The 21633-nt window shown below is 44.4% G+C and overlaps 1 protein-coding gene across 1 annotated transcript; it reads left to right on the top strand.

Annotated features, from left to right (window-relative positions):
• Window positions 1-1428: 1428 nt before the first annotated feature.
• LOC140484629 (retinol-binding protein 3-like) lies at window positions 1429-16293 on the top strand. Its single transcript, XM_072583166.1, has 4 exons — window positions 1429-4574; window positions 5093-5283; window positions 15263-15405; window positions 15497-16293. Exons 1-4 carry the CDS (start codon window positions 1575-1577, stop codon window positions 15820-15822), a joined length of 3660 nt encoding a protein of 1219 aa, XP_072439267.1. The 5' UTR covers window positions 1429-1574; the 3' UTR covers window positions 15823-16293.
• Window positions 16294-21633: the final 5340 nt, after the last annotated feature.

The raw sequence follows: 21633 nt of genomic DNA, 5'->3' as shown, positions 1-21633 counted from the left end.
AATCCGTTTCCAAGTTCCTGAGGGAGGCAATGAATTAGTTTGCAATCTCAATCCTGTTGCAATCACCTCCCACATTCCGGGAGACGTTTTTAAATGTGGACTCGTCTAATCAATGAAAGGAAATGAAACTGGAAGCAATCTTTTCTTTTTAAAAAAAACAAATTTTGAAATACATTTAGAACCATCATTTTGCCTGAATTCCTCCTCAGCGTGACGCCAACAATTGTCTCTCAATGGTCGATTAATGTTTTTCTGTTGAAAGCTTCGTATAGAACAATAATTGGGAGGGCTGCTGTGGGGCAGTGGTAGTGCCATCACCTCTGAGCCTAGTTCAAGTCCCACCTGCTCCAGAGGCGTGAACGGGTTAGGAAATGTTTACAAACGGAGCTCAGTCTCAAAGTGTCTCCCGGCGGTGACACTGACCCAGGCTAAAGGGATCACTAGCTTGAGCACCAGTGGTGTTGTGTAACAAGCGCCTGCAATTGGCTGAAGCTGATAGGAAGACACAGCCATATGTTGCTGGGCCGTGTTAAAGAGTTAATCACCTATTTGCTCAGGATTAGAGTCACGCCAGGTTTCATTTACCTAATACCGTTGGGGAACATTTGGGATCTGTGTGCAGAACGCGGACAGAGGCTGAAGAGAGGTCACGAGGTCAAAACAGTATTGCATAGGAGACTCGCTGTCTTTCACTGAGGCCCCAAGTGAACAGTTATGTATTGATCCCTAATGAGCACACTGGACTTGCATCGATATTCACCAATGCTGAAGAGAATCTCATGTCAAATGCAGAGATAAGGAGAAACTTGTCAACCAGAGAGTGGTGAATCTGTGGTATTCACAGCCACAGGAAGCTGTGGAGGCTAGATCATTAGGTATATTGAAGACTGGGATGGATAGGTTCTTGACTGTCAAGGGGATCAAGGGGTACAGGGGGAAAGTGGGAGAATGGGATTGAGAAACTCATCAGCCATGATTGAATGGCAAAGGAGATGGGCTGAATGGCCTAATTTCTGCTCCTATGTCTTATGGCCTAAATAATTAAGCCCCTAACTCATAAATTTGGTCAGTCAGCAATCCCAATACAGATTGTCCAGAAAAAAAAACAAAAGCAGGAAATCTAAAACAAAAACAGGAAGTGCTGGAGAAACTCAGCAGGTTTGGCAACAATCGTGGAGAGAGGAAGAGATTCTTGAAAAGGGGTCACCGGACCCAGAAGGTTAACTCTGTTTCTCTGTCCACAGTGCTGCCAGAGTTGCTGAGTTTCTCCAGCAATTTCTGTTTCAGATCTTCAGCATCCTGCAGCTTTTCTGTTTTATATCTTATATTCTGAATATTTGTTTTATTATTTATAGACAGTGCTTTGCTTAGGCAGGTCACCTAAGGAGATTAAACTTTCAGCACCACTGAGTACGTGTAATCTGGCTGATCCTGTCTCTTGGGGTTTAGTACTGCCTTGCTGCCTGCCTTTCATTTCAGAGTGACAGCAAGGAAGATAACGTTGAGTCTCCATTACCGATAGACCAGGGTGTTTATGTTTTGATTTTGTAGGGAGAAACAGCTCATTAAGAAGCATGGCAGGAATGTCAGGACTTTGGTTGATGGTTATACTTGTGAGCTGGGTGCCCAGTGCTAAGATGTTCCAATCCACAACGATGTTGGACATGGCTGAAGTCTTGCTGGAAAATTACTGCTTCCCGGAAAACCTGGCAGGTATGAAGGAGGCCATCCGGCAGGCCAACCAAAGTGAGGAGATCCTACATGTGACCGAGCCGCACACCCTGGCTGCGGTGTTGACGGCAGGGGTCCAGGGGGCTTTGAATGACCCTCGGTTGCGAATCTCCTACGAGCCCGGCACCTCCATCCAGGACCCAGTGACCCTCCCTCCCCTCGGCCCCGAGATGCATCTCCAGCTGGTGCAGAGCTCCGTCAGGTTTGAGATCTTGGACAACAACGTGGGCTACTTGCGGATTGACCACATCATTGGGGCGGAGATGGTCAAAGAGCTTGGCCCCATTTTGGTGGAGAGCATTTGGGACCACATTGTGAGCACCGACGCCCTCATCCTGGACCTGAGATACAGCGAAAGTGGAAATATCTCTGGGGTCCCCTTTCTCATCTCCTACTTCTGTGAGGCTAGCAATCCAATCCACATCGACTCTGTCTACAACCGGCCCTCCAATTCCACCATGGAGCTCTGGACACTGCCCAGTGTCCTGGGGGAGCGGTATAGCCAGGACAAGGACCTGTTGGTGCTGGTCAGTAGCAACACCCAAGGGGTGCCAGAGGATGTGGCTTACATTCTGAAGCACTTGGACCGGGCTCTTCTGGTGGGCGAGAGGACTGCGGGCGGCTCACTCAATGTCCAGAAGTTCCGCATTGGCACCTCAGATTTCTTCATCACTGTCCCCCTCTCAAGGTCCATCAGCCCCATCACTGGCCAAAGTTGGGAGGTGAATGGGGTTTTCCCAGTGGTGCTGGTCAGTGCTGATAGGGCACTGGAGAAAGCCACCTCAATCCTAGCCATCAGGAAGGCAGTGCCCGGTGTGATTGCCAGGATATCCGATCTGCTGCGCAGCTACTACACCTTTGTGGACCACGTCCCCTCCCTGGTGCGCCGAATTTCCAAACTGACCGCCTCGGCAGTGATTTCTGAGCAAGACCTGGCAGCCAAGCTCAACTGCGAGCTGCAGGCCATCTGTGAGGACCCAAGGTTGACCATCAGGGTGAGTGCAGTGCCACCCCGAGCCCTGGCGCCCAGCCCTTCGGTGGACCTAGCGAGCGATGCCAGCTCCCTCTTACACCTACTGGGCTCCATGTTCCGGGTGGACATCCTGCCAGGCAACATTGGTTACCTGCGATTTGACCAGTTCCCTGGTGGTGCCCTGATGCCTCTACTCGGCCCGCACCTGGAGGACAAGGTGTGGGTACCCCTGAAGGACACCAGTGCCATGATAGTTGACCTTCGCTTCAACACGGGGGGTCCTTCGGATGCCATTTCCCTGCTGCTGTCCCCTTTCCAAGAACAGGGCCCCCCCGTCCTCTTCTATACAGTGTATAACCGGCTGAGTAACACCAGCCAAGAGTTCTCGACACTCCCAGCCCCGAAGGGGAGCCTCTATGGCTCGGAGAGGGGTGTCTACGTGTTGACCAGCCAACGCACTGCCTCTGCTGCTGAAGAGTTTGCCTACTTGATGCAGTCCCTCAAACGGGCCACTGTGATTGGAGAGATCACATCTGGGACCCTGCACCACTCCCGGTCCTTCCCAATTGGAGAAACCAACCTCATCATCACCATCCCGTTCCTCAACTTCTTGGATAACAATGGCGAGTATTGGCTGGGTGCTGGTGTGGTGCCCGATGCCATTGTGTTAGCAGAGGAGGCTCTTGAGAAGACCAAGGAGGTGATGACCTTCCACGCCAACCTCTTTGAGCTGGTCGAGGAGGCGGCCAACCTGCTCAATACCTACTATGCCATGCCAGAGGTAGCAGCCCAGGTCAGCTCTGTGCTCCACGCCAAGCGGCTGGCAGGGTGGTACCGCTCAGTGGTGGACAGTGAGTCACTGGCCTCGCAGTTGACCCGTGATCTAAAGGAGGCAGCGGCCGATCACCGGCTCCAAGTGTTCTGCAGCATGTCGGCACCCGAGCCCCCGGAGGAAGCGCCCGAGAGCATCCCGTCGCCGGAAGAACTGGGCGGCATCCTCCGTGCCTTGTTCAAGGTGGAGGTGCTGCCTGGCAATGTGGGCTACCTGCGCTTCGACCTCATGGCAGGGGCCGACACCATCAGGGTCATTGGGCCTCAGTTGTTGGAGCAAGTGTGGAACAAGCTGGTAGACACTGAGAGCCTGGTCATTGACATGAGGTACAACGTTGGCGGCTATTCCACTGCCATCCCCATTCTGTGTTCTTACTTCTTCGCGCCCCAGCCTCTGCATCACCTCTACACAGTGTTCGACCAGCCCTCCTCCACCCGTACACAGATATGGACCATGCCCAAGGTCTTGGGGCAAAGGTATTCCCCCGAGAAGGACATCTACATCTTAACCAGCCACATCACAGGCTCAGCAGCAGAGACATTCACCAGGGCCATGATGGATTTGAAGAGGGCAACAGTCGTTGGGGAGCCAACCATTGGCGGGGCCTTGTCAATTGGCACCTACAGGATGGCACACAGTGACCTCTACATGGCTATCCCCAACCAGGTGGTACTCAGCAGCGTCTCCGGCAAGGTTTGGAGTGTCTCCGGGGCTGAGCCCCATGTCCCCGTCCAAGCCAATGAAGCCCTGCAGGTAGCCCTCGGCATTGTCAGACTCCGTGCCAAAATCCCCGGGATCGTCCGCACGGCTGGGGAGCTGGTGGCTGCCAACTACGCCTCAGCTGAAGGCGGGGCATTGGTGGCTGAGCACCTCACCCACCTCCTCAGCCAGGACCAGTACAGTGGCATCAACTCTGAGGCTGAGCTGGCTCTGAAACTGTCCGCGCACCTTCACCACCTCTCCGGCGACAAACACCTCAGGGTGGCACACATCCCGGAGAACAGAAAGGACCACATTCCCGGAGTGGTGCCAATGCCGGTAGGTTCACCTCAACAATTCGGAACTGTTCTCGGTTATTCTAATATTAATGTTGATAGGGCAGGTAGGGATAGAGCTGGGTAAATTCGCCATACTAAATTGTCCATAGTGTTCAGGGATATGTTAGTTCTGGGTAAATGTAATTAATAGGGTTGGGGAATGGGGTTGGACTCTTCGGAGAGTCTGTGTGGACTTGTTGGGCCTGGTTCCACACTGTAGGGATTCTATGATGATTCTACGGTGGCTTGAAACTCTAACCTTCGTATCTAGAGATAGCAACACTACCACTGCTCTACAGGACCCCCATAAAAAGACAATGTTTAATTATCCTGTTGCCACAAACCTCTGGGGAAGGGTGGAATTTCAAGACAGATGTTCTAGTCTACAGGTAGGAACACTACCACTGCACCACAAGACCCCTTTTTTGAGCAACATAAGATCCTGGAATAAAACATGCTGTGATTTGAAGAAAATAAAATAATGGATTTTGTATTAATTGTGACTCTGCTCTTTGCCAGATTCCTCCCCCCGAGATGTTCGAGGACCTCATCAAATTTTCTTTCCAAACAAAGGTGTTTGATAACACTGTCGGCTACCTCCGATTCGACATGTTCATTGACCTGGAGCACATCACCCAGGTGTCAGATCTCATGGTGCAACATGTCTGGAATAAGATTGCAAACACTACTGCACTTATTGTGGATCTTAGGTAATGTGCATTGTGTGAGAGACTGGCTGGTAACATCACTGAGCCACAGTGGTCTGACTGCCTTGAATACTTGAGAGATGCTATCATTGTGCAGAACTACAGGCTTTCTGCAGCCTGGTACCATCTCATTATCATTGTCTTAGAATCAGCTAAGCACTTGATTAGATTAGATTAGCTTCCCTACAGTGTGGAGACAGACCCTTCAGCTCAACTAGTCCACACTGACCCTCTGAACAGTAACCCACCCAGACCCATTTCCCTCTGACTAATGCGCCTAATACTATGGGCAAATTAGCATGGCCAATTCACCTGGCCTGCACATCTTTGGACTGTGGGAGGAAACCCACACAGACACGGGGAGAATGTGCAAACTCAAAACAGATAGTCGCCCAAGGTTGGAATCGAACCTGGGACCCTGGTGCTGTAAGGCAGCAGTGCTAACCACTGAGCCACTGTGCAGCTCCTTGACTAGTCATCGAGTCATCACAGAAACAGACCCTTCGGTCCAACTCACCCATGCCAACTGGATATCCTAAATTAATCTAGTCCCATTTGCCAGTACCTAGCTCATATCCCTCTAAACCCTTCCTGTCCAGATGCCTTTTAAATGTTGTAATTGTACCAGCCTCCACTACTTCCTCTGGCAGCTCATTCCATTCACGTGCCATCCTCTGTGTGAAAAAGTTGCCCCTTAGGTCCTTTTTAGAGTTTAGCAAACCATTCACAGGTTTGGTCTGTGGTAATAAACTTGCTCCTTATTTTAGCATGAAATAAAAAATCTGACCCCTTGTTCAAATCCCTTCTGTGACATGATACATCAAGTGCCAAGCATAATCCAAAAAAAAATACACTGCAAAACCCATCAAAGCTCTTGCTGCCATATTCTGCTCTACCAAAGACATCTTGCTACCTGGCTTTACCCCAAGCCAACCAGGTTGAATTAGCATTGGTACTAATTTGAGGGATCTTTCCAAGATCTGGCACAGATAACATGGTCAGAATGTGCTCTCTCTGTGGCGTATTATTCCATGATTTTGTGATATCCCATACCCACCTCTCAGATAAATACAGGCTCCCCTAGTGGCACTAATTAAAGGCATGCACACTACAGCCCTCCAGAGATTGTAGCCACTCCTGCCTGGAGACCTGCTGTCACAGTTTGTCACAGTCATCTGTTGTGCCACATCCTCACACGTCCACTGTCACTGCTCTACAACCACTCTGTGACATTCTCCAACCACGCCTAGATCAAAGCCTCTTTCAGCTGCCCTCCACGCTGCCCTCTAGAGGAGATCTTTTCAGCTCTCACCAAAGGACCCAAATATCTTTTCAGGACGTCACTTTTTAAAGTTCTTTTTTACCTCTGCAATTTACAGCACTTCTTTATTTCTTTTATAGTCTGAGTATAACATTTTTTAATACATGTTAAGATTTCTTTGAAATGTTGAAGCTTTATTTTCCATTGTCCAGGTATACAGGGAAGTGGATAGAATGAAGCACTTTATGAGGTTTTCCTTGTTACAAGCTTGAGTTTTCTTGATGTTAGCACACCTCTCACCTTCACAAAATTACTCTGGCTATCTTGTCCCTGTTATGAAAGGTAGACCCTTCTGCTAATCTAAACCATGCATACAGAAAAGCTCACCTCGCCTCATAATCTGTTAAAATATAAGTAACCAAGAACTACAAAAATCCTTCTATTTAAAGAAAAACGTTAACAATTAATTCTTTAACTCCAAAACACAGAGGAACATTAAACAACTATCCACACAGTAATCCTCCTTTGATCAATTTATCTACCTCCGACTCTACAACCCCGCCCGATTAAGTTTACAAAAAAAATCAAATTTCAGAATCAGCCAGCTGTTGCCTTGGTATCTTTGTCTGTACTTTCCTGGCCTTTTCTTCGATCTTCTGCTTCACAAATTTCATATGAAATGATACCTTTCAGAGAGAAGCTCTGCAGGTTATATCTTCATTGGTGCTTTTTGCCATTCTGGCTAACTGTTCAAAATACCCAAATTTTATATACCCCAAAACATCAGACCATCTCGTTGTTTTGATGTCATCCAAAACATTAAAATTCAGATTTGATTGGATTTTGGTATCTTGGGGCATAATTTAAATTGATTGGTCAAATTTGAATTTGTTGTGTACCACGGCAAAGTAGCTCCAGCTGTTTGTTTCACAACCAAATGTTACATTTTTTTAATTGTTCAGCACACTCTATGCTTTCAGTCAGTCCTTGCCAGCTTTCACTCTCTCTTAAAGGTATGGTACACATCTACACCTTCAAAACAATCCTTCTGATAACTCTTACTTCGCACCTTCCATCCACTATTATCGTTTGCTGTAGAGAGGCAAACATATCAACTTGTTCCAGTGTGGCACCATTTATATCAGTACCAGTATTCTGAAGAAGAGTCACGGGGTCTGAAACGTTAACTCTGATTTCTCTCCTCAGATGCTTCCAGACCTGCTTGAGGTTTTACAGCAATTCCTGTTTTTATTTCTGAGTTCCTAGCATTTTTTCAATGTGTTTTTCACGTCGTTGTAGTTTCTTCTAATGTATTTCTTCTATTTATCATTATTTTTGTTTTTCGACCATAACCAGCTGGGTTAAAGTCGAATATTTGAGTTTTGCTTTTGGGCCAGAAATCATAAAGGGCAGATTGGAAGCCAAGCAATCCCCTTTGGAGTATTCCAGAATATTGGCTGTTAAGTGACACACTGAGGATTAGACAGCATTTAAACTTTGCGATTTTGCCGTGCATTCACATTAAAAGTTTCGGGTTTGTGTAAACCTGCTTTGTGCATCACGTTCAAACCGCCGTTTGTGATGTAACTCAGAGGTGAGGATAAAAAAGACATAAAATTTACCGAAGTGAAGTCAGCGACTAAAAGGAATCTCAACATATTTCAGTGACAAAGTGAGGCCTAACTCCAAAACCAGGCTTTATTTAATTACATTGTAATCAAATTCTCTATGAAATTTAATTCGATATTGGATTCATCTTATAGCAGAACGTAAAAGAACTCCTAATAAAGAAAGAAAAACAAATATAGGAAATGGTGCTGAGTCAGTACTTACCATTTTACTTGTTCCTTCAGAAACACACTATAATTCATATTTTAACCAAGGGATATGTGCTGTTCACATTTACAAGTTCCCAGCTCATACTTAAATGATATATAGATGTAAGCAACAAATTTGTGGCTGATCTGTAACTTGCCTTATAGCACAAATATTTTCCCACTTAGCCGCACTGCTAACAAATGAGATCTTTTAATGTTACAGCTACTTTAGCACGCAGACAATTACACCATTCATAATGGCAAAAAGGAAAACACTGATTATGACTGACAGGTATTGGGCTCATAAATGACAGGAATGTTTCAAGATGCTCTGACATTCAGCTTTCAATAGATCTCATGAAATAAAGCATGACAAAAATACGATAATTGATGACCCACATTTAATGCTTGAAATGATACCAAAGCTGTCGGAAGGCATAGTGATTTCAGTCACTGACTCTGTACTCCTCCAGAAAGTGTGTTGTTGAGCCAAGAGCAGAGTGGAGTGCAGAAAAACTTCAGCAGGTCTGGCAGCATCCAGAGAGAAAGAAACAGTTAATCTTTTCAGTCCAATATCACTCTTCTTCAAAACTGAAGTAATAAGGAAAAGTGATAGGTTTTATGCTGAGAGTAAAGGTATAGAATAGTAAATGGAATTGAAAGAAAGATTAGAAAGCCAAGAATATTAGCCATTAAAGATGTCACAAAACAAAATGGCATTGGCTGTGGACAAGGGATAAAGCATAGCCATTCAGTTGGTTATAGATCCATCCTGCCAAAAACAAAACTGGAGGATGTAGCGGGGGGAGTGAAATCCAAATAGTGGATAGGGTTTGTAGTTGAATTCAGTGTTAAGTCTAAAAAGGCTGTAAAGTACCCAAAAAGTGAGATACTAATTTCTCCAACATGCATTGGGCTTAGCTGGAATACTGCAGCAGATCTTGTATTGAAATGACAAGCAACTCAAAGGTTATGGTCACATTTGCAAACAGTGTGGAGATGTTTCATAAAGTGGTTACCCAATCTACCCAGTCTCTTCAAAATAGAAGGGACTGCATTGTGAGCAGTGATACAGGAATAGTTCCTTCCCTGTCACTCACATCACCCACTCCTCTCAGTTTAATGATCTTGTTTTCAGAACTGTGTTAATGTAAAAAGTAATTTAGGTTAGAATGAAATCATGTGATAGCCATGAATTGATATCTAGATATGTACAGAAGAAATAGTTGGGATTTGGGGAGAAAGGTTCCGAACGTATATAGTCAATACACTCTGTGCACAATGATAGTCCATGTCTCTTAGCTTCTATTTGAACAGCCTGGCTAGAATTCATCAACAACCTGACCAAAATTCTGCTCTTAATCTTTACTCTGCATTGTCTCCACTCCCTTTCTATGGTACAAGGTAATTTCCCTCATGCACTAACCTCTCCCTGACCTTTCCTTCTGCTCCCCACCTTTTCCCACATTATAAAACCCAACAACTTTCCATATCACTTCAGTTCCAAAGAAGAGTCACATTGGACTCAAAATGTCAAAAATAATTCTTTCTCCACAGATCCTGCTAGACCTGCTGAGTTTCTACAGCACTTTCTGTACTTGTTTGGATTTCCACGATCTGCAGGATTTCACCTTTGTGGCATCTCCAAACATTACTAAGAAATTAGATAATGTATGATAACTTCCACTCTTATGCTGTTATCTCTGGTCTGAAAATGCTTTAAAGGTTATGGGTTCTGAAGAAGGATCAGTGGACTTGAAATGTTACCTCTGCTTTTTCTCCACACAGGCTGCCAAATGCTGAGTTTCTCCTGCAATTCCTGTTTTTGTTCCTTTAAAAGTTGCATCTTGCTCGATGCAATGTAATTTCATTTTTAACAGTTCGCTCAGTTTATAATTAAAGAACCCGCAGAGGCTCTGAAAATCTAATTTTATCTGCCAAAAATGTGAAATTTCTGTATCATAAAAACATGCCAGTTCTTTTTTGATTTGTTTTTAAGTGCTTGTGATATTTTACTTTCTATCTTGATCCAATCATAATCAATTATTATGCTACAAGAAGTAAATTAAAAATGGGCAGATTCTCTATTTTAATTTCCTTGTTTGCTGTTGGTGAATATACTTCAGTTTGGTTGCTTGTTTACTCTAGATATAGAAATATAAATAGAAAAGTACAGCACAGAATAGGCCCTTTGGTCCACGCTGTTGTGCTGAGGTTTAATCCTAATATAAAATATAATAACTTAACCTTCGCACCCCTCAACTCACTGCTATCCATGTGCATGTCCAGCAGTCACTTAAATGTCCTTAATGACTCTGCTTCCACCACCACAACTGGCAACGCATTCCATGCATTCACAACTCTCTGTATAAAGAACCTACCTCTGACATCTCCTTTATACCTTTCTCCTAATATCTTCAAACTATGACTCCTCATACCACTCTACTTGGTGACATCAATGGATGTGGTCACCTGGTAATACTCTTGACTTGATACTAGTAATAAATTGCCAAACAGGAGAAGGGAAATCCAGTTCCTTTTCCCCAGACACCAGAAATCACTAAATCTTCAGAATCAGCAGTTTTCACTATTGCTTTACCACTGAATGCAAAAAACAATCCATTGTAACAGCTGAGCAATGAGATTCAAAATATTTCTAAACGTTATTTTTCTCATTCATTCAAGTGTTGCGTGCCTCTCTGGCAGGGCTGCTATTTGTTGCCCATTTCTATTTGCACTTGAGAGCTACCTTCTTTAACCTCTTAATCCTTACTCTGCATTGTCTCCACTCCCTTTCTGTGGTGCGAGGTTATCTCCCTCATGCACTACCCTCTCCCTGATCTTTCCTTCCTCTCCCCACCTTTTATGGAGGGTTAATCATAACCCTATTAGAAAGGGAGTTCCAGGATTCTGACCTAATTGTGAAGGAATGGCGATATAGTGCTAGGTCAGGATGGTGTATGGTTTGGAGATGGTATTCACATGCCCTTCTGCCATTGTCTGTCTAGATGGTAGTGGTTATCAGTTGGAAGATGCTGCTTAAGCAGGCTTGGTGAGTTTCAGCAGTGCATCTTGTAGATTAGATTAGATTACTTACAGTGTGGAAACAGGCCCTTCGGCCCAACAAGTCCACACCCATCCTCCGAAGAGCAACCCACCCAGACCCATTCTCCTACGTTTACCCCTTCACTTAACACTACAGACAATTTAGCATAGCCAATTCACCTAACCTGCACATCTTTGGACTGTGGGAGGAAACCGGAGGAAACGCAGGCAGACACGGGGAGAATATGCAAGCTCCACACAGATAGTTGCCTGAGGTGGAAATTGAACCCAGGTCTCTGGTGCTGTGAGGCAACAGTGCTAACCACTGTGCCACTGTGCTGCCCACACTGGTACACACTGCTGCAACTGAACATTGGTGGTGGAGGGAGTGAATATGCGTGGTTGTGTTGCCAGTCAAGAAAATTGCTTAGTCCTGAGTTAGACTTACCCTATGAATTAGATAGTGTTCCTTTCTTTCTGCAAGTCTGAGTTCAAATCTAAAACAAGCACAGAGAATGTTTGAGAAACTCATCAGGTCTGACAGCATCTGTGCAGAGAGAAACAGAGTTAGTATTTTGAGTCCAGTGTGGCTAAACATTAATTCCTTTGTTTTTCTCCACAAATTGTTGCCAAATGCTCTCCAACGTCCTTTGTGTTTACTTTAGATTTCCAGCATCAATGGTATTTTGCCTTTATTGGAATTTAAATCTGGCCCAGGCTGATTAAATGGAAGGCACATCTGCAAACTGTAAGAACTCAGTAGAAAATAGTTCTGAAGAAGGATCATCAATCTCAAAAGGTTAACTCTGCTTTCTCAGCAGGTGCTGCCAGACCCGCTGAGTTTCTCCAGCAATTTCTGTTTTTGTATAAAATAGACTTGGTTTGTTGCTGTCTACTTTAAAGCGATTGCTCACAAAATTTTTCATTATTTTGTATGAAGTTGGCAATTCCATTCAGAGATTCCGAAAGATAACTGGTACAGAAAGTGGAAAATAGCAAAAAGAGGGTGCAATTACTCCATTGTGCTCCTGACTTGGGTCTTGTTGGTGCTTAACAGTCCAGGGGGATTTTTGTGAAGATTTGTAGCTCAGTTTAGTTTTAGACTCCCCTACCCTGGTGAAAAGACCTTGCCTATTTACCCGATCCATGCCCCTCATGATTTTATAAACATGGGCTGCTTCAGCTTGATACCCAAACTGGAAACTGCTTCTCTTGGCATGTTACACCTTGATGAAACAGTCACACTGGAACCTAACACTGTTTCACACCATGGAGTGTTGTGAATACTGTACTTTGAACTCTAACAATGACGTTCACAGTGACTGATTATGTTGAATCTCATTTTATTACATGGATCCTCACGATTTGTCATGAGTAATTTAAGGACCAAACTAAAACAAAGAACTTTGGGCACTGGAGATCTGAAACAAACAAAAACAGAAATTGCTGAAAAAACTCAGCAGGTCTAGTAGCATGTGTGGAGTGAGAAACAGAGTTAACATTTTGAGTGCAATGAATGGACTATGGACAATGAACAGGTCATTAGTCTCAAAACTGCTTTCTCTCCACAGATGCTGCCAGACCTGCTGAGTTTCGCCAGCAATTTCTGTTTTGTGAGCAATTTATAAAAGCTGCTTTCAATTTTGATTACACCAATGTTCTTAAAATAACTTGTATTTTGTGCAACAAAATCTGAGTGAATTACAGGTGTTATGAGAATCAAATTCAGTAATTCCACACATTTTAATAAATGCTATTAATTAACTGGTATCATGCTGCAGTATTAGTCCCGAATCTTAATATGTCATATAATGTTATGAAATGGATGTCAGCAATGTATTCACCAGATAGTACAGATAACTGTGTCCCAATGCTGTTGCATAAATAGTAACCTCATGTCATTGTGTTACAGGCGAAACAGTACTCAGTGAGATACTTGAGTGAAATGCAGGGTTTTTTTAAATGTATTCTGGTTGTTATCAATGTTTAAGCTAGTCATTGCACACAAGTGAGAGCAAATATATGCTTCATAATTTCAGTTTCCCTTTCAGATCAAAGTGGCTAGGAGATTACTAATGCGGAAGATTGTTTTTCAGTTTGTGTAATTTTGAAATGAATCACTGTTGTGGGGGAAAATGATGAAAGGCAAATCCATCAAGTGTAATTGAAGGGACTTCTTTAAACTGGGAACTGAAGCAGAAGTTTCTGTGTTCGAATTATACTCGATCTTAAGTTTCATTTTTTTCTCATAAACTTGTTTCAGGTTAAAAGCTTTAAGGAGTATTTTGAGCAAGTTGATTATTGGTAACTTGAAGAAATCACACTATTGAGATAGGCAGCACAGGGGTTGGGGTGGCTCAGTTGCCTCATAGCACCAGCGTCCGAGGTTCAATTCCAGCCGCGGGTGCCTGTCTGTATGGAGACTCCCTCCGGGTGCTCCGGTTTCCCCCCACAGTCCAAAGATGTGCAGGCCAGGTGAATTGGCCATGCTAAATTGCCCGTAGTGTTAGGTACATTAGTCAGTGGGAAATGGGTCTGGGTGGGTTACTCTTCGGAGGGTCGTGGCCCGAAGGGCCTGTTTCCACACTGTAGGGAATCTAATCTAATTCTCTCATTAAAAGAGGCACACTTGTATTTTTTGGACCAGATCTGCAAAATGCTTTTTCAAATTTACAGGGGGGAAGAAAATGATTTAATGACTGTGATTTCTAGACTGACAAAACATTGAGAACTTGCAGCCAGGGTGTGAGCAGTGTGCTGTATTGCTTAAGGGCAGAGGTAACGCTACATGATTGAAGCAAAGGACAGTCAGGGAACGTAATCTGCACAAAGGATTCCATCAAATGAAAGCAAAATACTGCGACTACTGGGAATCGCAATTAAAACAGAAAGCGCTGGAGAAATTCGGCAGGAGGTGAACTGATAATGCGTATAGAGACCATATACTATTCGGCAAGAGGTGAACTATATATGCCTATAGAGTACATATACTATTCGGCAGGAGGTGAACTGATAATGCGTATAGAGTCCATACTATTCGGCAGGAGGTGAACTGTATATGCCTATAGAGTACATATACTATTCGGCAGGAGGTGAACTGTATATGCCTATGGAGTCCATATACTATTCGACAGGAGGTGAACTGTATATGCGTATAGAGTACACACACTATTGACTGAACTCCAAACATAAACTCTGTTTCTCTCTGCACGGATGCTGCCAGACCTGCTGAATTACAATGTAATTGTAATTACAATGTATATTGTCATGTAAATTTCATACACTGCTGAGTTTCTCTAGCTCTCTCTGTTCTGTTCAAGTTTCCAGCAAATTCGATCTTTATTCTGCATACCCTGGACCTTTACTTCGCTTAATCTCTTCAACCATTATCTCTCCCTTCGTCTTTTGTTCAATTATACTTTTGATCTTTCTCTCTGCCTTCTGCTCCACTCGTTCCTTCCGTTTTATCAACAAGTAAAATCCGTGACATTTCCAGCACTTTTCAGTTCGAAAGAAGAATCAACTTGTAGTCCCGATCTTAACCCTGTTTCTCTGCCCACAGAATGCACCGCTCTCGGCTTCAGTTCCACTTTCACAGGAATCATGCAACGCTTGACAGGGCACAACTCTAGTTCAGGATGGGTCGTTCAGGTGTAGTTTCTGTGTATAAGGAGATTTCATGCATCGTGCCTTCATTTCGATCAGGATGAGTGAAGATCCGTTCAACAACAGTGTCCCCTTTGATAACAATTAGATATAGCCTTCACTCTCCGCGTGGTCGGAGTGTTGTTGAAATGGCCCAAACACACATTCCATTTTCCAGCGTGTAACTAATTCAAGCACATCTTCTCCCGAGTAGGTACAACATTGGAGGACCTACCTCTGCCATCCCGCTCCTGTGCTCCTACTTTTTTGAAGATGGAAGGCCTGTTCTCCTCGATAGAGTTTACAACAGACCCACTGACACCATCTCCGAACTGTGGACAGTTCCACACGTAGCAGGTACTGGGATATTGTTTTGTTACTAAGTCGGCTATCAGCCTGAGGTTGCCATGTCGCCCTGACATTTTTTTCTTTCCCCTTGTTAATAAAGGTGAGCGATACGGCTCTGGAAGGCAGTTGATCCTCCTCACCAGTAACTTCACCTCGGGCGCAGCTGAGGAGTTTGTCTTCGTGATGAAGAGGCTGGGGAGGGCTGTGGTGGTCGGGGAGCTGACCAGTGGCGGTTGCCACCCCCCGCAAGCCTACCATGTGGATGACACCCAGCTGTACCTGAGCATCCCGACGGTCAGATCCTCCAACCCGGACGGAGCGTCCTGGGAAGGGACTGGAGTCACTCCTCACCTCGAGGTAGCGGCGGAAACGGCGCTAGAAAAAGCCAGGGATATCTTGAGAAGTCACTTCCACGGAGCCTCCTAATCTGACTTCGGGTCGTTGATATATAAACACACAACCTCCATAGTCAAATACGCACGGCGATTTCGCAGAGAGTTAGAAATCAATGATTCAAATGTAGTTGTCATGGAAAATTATTCGAAGCTCAATTCTCATTACACCAGCCTCAGAAATTCCAAATGTGTACAGTATTAATGTGTGGGTTATTGAAGGACAGTGCACCCCAACCTTAGACGTTATGACCTAGTTGGGCCATGTCTTTCCGCCTTGTGTTCCATTGAACTATTCACTATCCACGTTCTTCTCGTTTGCCTCATTATTCCGTTCATCCCGCTTTCTCATGAAGGAATATCATGCGATGTTCCAGGGGGAAAAGATTATTTTGGCGTGAGAATCGGCGATTAATACAATAAATCGTTTAAAACTGCGAACACTTTGATGTGTCGATCTGTTTTGGTGTGTTAGCCAATAACTAACCTTAAAGCAAATCTAATTAGCTTAGCCCTAATAAAATTGTATCTATGTCTTCAAAATAGTATCTGTACCCTCAATATCTTTAAATTAATCTCTATTGTTATAATACATATATAATCTCAATCTGAAATACTACATCGAATCCAAACCATGAATTCTTACCTGAAAACTACACGTTCGTCAAAATATAAAGAACTCGAATTCACATCATTATAAATTGCAGGATAAATGTTGTAAATAACGCGTTTAATCCATTATAATTGAAAGTTTTGGGGAAAAATATTAAGACAATTGATCCTTCTTAGTCACTTATTAACCTGGTAAAAGCAGTCACTGAACTGTATCTTTCTGTGCTCTTGTCAAAATGAACTACCCATGTGGTAAGATGTGGCTTTAGCATGGCCAGAAATGGCGCTAGCTCTAGACCAGGAGGCCCTGATTTAAGTTTCCACCTGTCCCAATTTTCGGAGGGAGACATACCTCTCTCTTTATCTCTCTCTCTCACTCCCTCTAACTGTATTTCTGTCTCTATATCTCTATCTCTTTCTATATAGTTAAAAATCACACAACACCGGGTTATAGTCCAGCACGTGTATTTCGAACTGTTGGACTTTAACCTGGTGTTGTGTGAATTTTTTTTGTCCACCCCAGTCTAACACCGACACCTCCACATCTCTCTATATGTCTGTTTGTGTCTCTCTCGTTGCCTCTCCCTCTCTCTCTCTCTAACCTTCCCTTCATCTATGCCTCCATACCTTCTTCTTTGTCTCTATACCTCTCTCTGTCTCTCCTCTATATCCCTCTGCATCTATTTCACTACGTCTCCCTCCTTCTCACCCTCTATCTCTCTCCTTCTGTGTTTCAATCTCTCTAAGTCTCCCTCCACCTGTCCCTTTCTATCTCTATTTCTGTATCTTTCTCTTTCTCGCTTACTCTCTCTATGTCTCCCTCTCTCTCTTTATCTATCTCTCCCTCTATCTCTCTATCTTTGTCCCCGAGAGTCAGGGCAGGAAGCGACTCCTGCCTTGGACTGAGGTCGTGTCCATTAGCAGCTCCCTGGCTTCCAGCTCATCGCTGTGCTTTTACTAATTTCCCTCCAGGAGATAAAACGCAGGACAAAACCCCAACGTCTTGCTGTTTTTGAAGGAGTAATTACTAGCAGTAAGGAGCAAACTGTAAAAGTAACAGATTTAATTATATAGATTTCCCCAGAGAACAGAAGGTTCAATTTAAATAGCTTCCTGTGTTTTATAATGGGGAAAAAAACACAAGAGTCTACCATATAATTGACATGTCTAGCGACAGTTTGCAATCTACATCCAGTTATCATTCAGTTATAGTGTAAACATAAGGTCTAGTTTACTTTGAATGTGCGGGAGAAAATGCTACTTGGCTTGTTGTGTATTTCCTGACAGTAAACATTGCATCATGTCCCGCTTTCCTATTGGACGATGCGAATCGCTCCTTTTTGGTTGGTTAAAAATACTTACCTCCTGTCAAGATGGTGACTTTTTGATTTTCAATCACGTCCCAGAAAATCCATTTGTGAGGTAAAATAAACCAAAGAACTGTCGGTGCTGGAAATCCAAAGTGAAAACAAAAACCAGAAAGAATCCTGCTAATGTTTAGCAGCGTAGGCACCGTTGTCTTGAAATATTGCTTATTCCCTCCATCCGTTAAAAGTTTTCCGCCTACCAACATTGGCGGGGATGCCCATGGAGAGATTGCAATCCTATTGGTCAACATTTAGTGCCCTGTGATTGGACAGGAACCTCTGGAGTAGAAAAAAACAAAAACAAATGGCATTGCGTTTTGAGTGCAGTGACCTTTGTTGAAGAAACGCTGTTTTCGCTCCACAGATGCTGCCAGACTCGCTAAGTTCCTCCAGCAATTTTTTTTTCACATCACCAGCATCTGCAAATGTGGTTCTCTTTGACCCCAGTTCTGCTTTAGGCACGGTGGATAGCTTAATGAGCCCCGGAAATAAAACTTGCAGGTCCATTTCCAACATGTGGACTGCTCTCGGTACCAGCTCTGGTCTGTATGCCCAGCTCCTATTGAGTGTTGTTCCCTGTTCTTTCCTTGGCCCAGGTAATGCAATAATTTATTTTCTGGTATTTTTGAGGGGGGTGGTGGGGTAGTGGGGGGGAGAGGTGAAGACATCCAGGGTTATATCTACTCTTTAACTTGCCAATAACCCCATGGAGTAATCGAGTTACTGAGGAATGGACGTTAAAACAAATAGCAGATATCAATCCTGTATAGGTGCAGATCTCTTGAGACTGGTTTCGGTGTCCTGTATTATTGCCTTGCATCGTTATGGACGGTGATTGCTTCTCAAAAACTTTTGTCTCTTCTGTGCCTCCCTCCACCATCTGACAGTAAATCACGATGACCAGTATCTTTTTTTTTTCAAATTTTACTGGCCACGTCAGCCTCCAAGTGACACTGAACTGGTGCCAGTATTCTTTCTACTGGGTTAAACGTTGCCAGCTGAAAACCCATTCCCAATGCTTCAGCACTCGGAAACGGAATGAACTGCCAGAGACTGGAGGCCGGTACAATTACAACATCGAAATAACGAATGGATGGGTATATGAATAGGAAGGGTTTAGAAAGATATGGACGAATGCTGGCAAATGGGACTAAATTTAGTACATCTCTATGACCCAGGTAAGTGCAGTACTGAGAGACCGCTGTACTGTTGGGGGTGCGATCTTTCCCCCGAGCTATTAAACCCACACCTGCCTGCTTCCTCAATGCAGGTAAAAGATTTAGGAGCTCCACCCCTCGTCCCTTCCCATGTCTAGGCCTGAAACAACACCAACATATGTCGTCCTTAACATGACTGTTTGTGGGATCTTGCTGTGTTAAGGCGAGCTGATGGTTTCCCGACAACAGCGACCCCGCCTCAAATGTCTTTCACTGGCTGCAATACGCGTTGGGAGGATGTAAAAGGTGCTATGCAAATGCAAGTCTTTCTGCTTTGGTGAGGCAGCCTTCCAATGCGTCAGTGAGACCTGAACAGGGAGGACAGCTTGTAGCCTCACAATAAACCCACCCCAACCCCCTAGGCAACCGGGCAAGGATGGGTGTGTGTGTGAGAGAGATGGAGAGAGAGAGAGTGTGTATGTGTGTGTCTGTCTGTGCGTCAGTGTGTGTGTCAGGGTGTGTGCGTGCGTGTGTATCTGTGCGTGTCTGTGTCTGACTGTGTGTCTGTGTGTGTGTCAGTGTGCATCTCTGTGTCTGTGTGTCTATGTGTCGGTGTCTGTGTGTGTAAGTATGTGTGTGTCTGTGTGCCTGTGTGTGTGTGCCTGTGTGTGTGTGTGTGTGTGTGTGTTGAGAGATTGCCCTTTTGTACCTTCCCGCTATTCCGTCAGCAACCGCTTTTCCCTCAAGCTAGAGCGAACTTAAAAATCCAATACAATTTCTCCTAATGTGACTTGGTGTCATATTTCATAATGCCCTTGTGTACGTTGCCTTCCCGAAATGTGGTATAATATAGTTTTAAAATTTCTTTTATCTGGGTAAACCCTAATAACAATAGAATGGATGTCGGTCTTCATTTTCCTGATGAAGGGCTTTTGCCCGAAACGTCGATTTTACTGCTCCTTGGATGCTGCCTGAACTGCTGTGCTCTTCCAGCACCACTAACCCAGAATCTGGTTTCCAGCATCTGCAGTCATTGTTTTTACCTACTTCATTTGGACTGAGGATACCTTCTGAACACGCTCACAAGGCCAGAGAGAGCTCGAAGGGATCGCAGGAAACTGCACTAATGTTCTAAAATCGCTATTCGTGCCCTCTACTTGGTTCTACATAGAAAACAGGAGCAGGATAGGCCATTCGGCCCTTTGAGCCTGCTCTGCCATTCAATATGATCATGGCTGATCATCCAACTCAGTCCCACATTCTCCTCATACCCTGTGAACCTAATAGGTTCCTTCTTGAAAACATTCAATACTGTTGGCCTCAACTATGATCTGTGGCATTCCACACTCTCTGGATGAAGACATTTTTCCTCAAGTCAGTCCTAAATGGCCGACCCCATATCCTGAGCCTCAAACCTAAACACAAATCGCCTTGCTTCAGGAAACTAGTGTAGCCATGAGCTTGCTTCGCCTCACTGCCTTGATATTTCTCCTTCCTCACGAAGCTGGTTTGCCCTCAGATTAAGTTTGTTTACTTGGACTACACTTTAAACGGCAAAGTCGCCGTCGTCCAACAAGACGGGAGTGAGGACTGCAGATGCTGAGATCAAAGTCGAAAAGTGTGGTGCTGGAAAAGCACAGTCGGTCAGGCAGCATCCGAGGGACAGGCGAATGTCCTACAAGACGGTAGCCTGCTCTCTCATTAGAGGGACAGGTGGTAGTCTAACCTGAAGTCACAAGCCGCGGGTTAGTTCAAAAGATAGTAAACTGGCTTTAGGGCTGCTTTGAAGTGTGAAAGTCGTATTATTAATGGCATTTAATGAATCTAGCCATTACTCTAGCATTCATCCATGAGATGTAACTTGTGATTGGGTGGGACAACCAATGCATTTTTCTCCAGACAGGTGGATTTGTCTCTTCGGGGTATTTGGCTGTGGCAGGCTGCACCAATATTTATTGCCCATCCCTCAGCTGGGGAAAGTTGTGGTGAGCTGCCTTCCTGAACAGCTGTAATCCTTGGGGTGTGGGATCAGCGCTGTCAGGGGACGGTTTCCAAGGTGTTAACCCAGCCACAGACTATTTAGGTGGAAGCAATGCGCAGGGCGCCGGGAGAATGGCAGGGTATTGGCGCTAAGTCAAATACTCCGATGTAGGATAGTCTCCTTCCCTGCCACAGCAGTTTGTGGACCTGTGAGGTCAGTGGCTTGGAGGGGAGCTTGCACTGTTGGCTTTCCCATGTATCTGACACTCTTTGTCCTTCTAGACGGGAAACGGAGAGGAGCAGAAAGGATATCCTGGCAACTGGGACTTGATAAATCTCTCAACAAATATCACTCGAGTTTTCATTCAAATTGCTTTCCAAAACTCGGGATGTGATGTGAGCAGTGATCACAGTCAGAGTCCTTCAGTTTCAATAAAAGGAAGATCTAAACCCTGAAGAAATCTCGTCATTTCTAGGATAAAAAAGTTCTTAACTATCTGTTGCCAAATTGATACTGTAACTGGTTCCAAGCCGTTGACAGAACCTGATGTAAAGTGCACTTGAGAATGTAACTTTCAAAAAAAGGTTTTGCGATTTACTTATGAAAGAACTGAAACCTACGTGGTCATTCTAAAAAGACAAGAGACCCAACAAACAGTCTGGGTCTTTTTCAATATATAATTTCAGTTACATTACACTGTAAACTTTTGCTATAAATTCTGTGTCTTA

This window comes from Chiloscyllium punctatum, chromosome 13, assembly GCF_047496795.1.
Source record: "Chiloscyllium punctatum isolate Juve2018m chromosome 13, sChiPun1.3, whole genome shotgun sequence".
NCBI lineage: Eukaryota > Metazoa > Chordata > Chondrichthyes > Orectolobiformes > Hemiscylliidae > Chiloscyllium > Chiloscyllium punctatum.
Note: the sequence above shows the minus strand (reverse complement) of the source record. Positions and strands in the feature narration are given on the sequence as shown.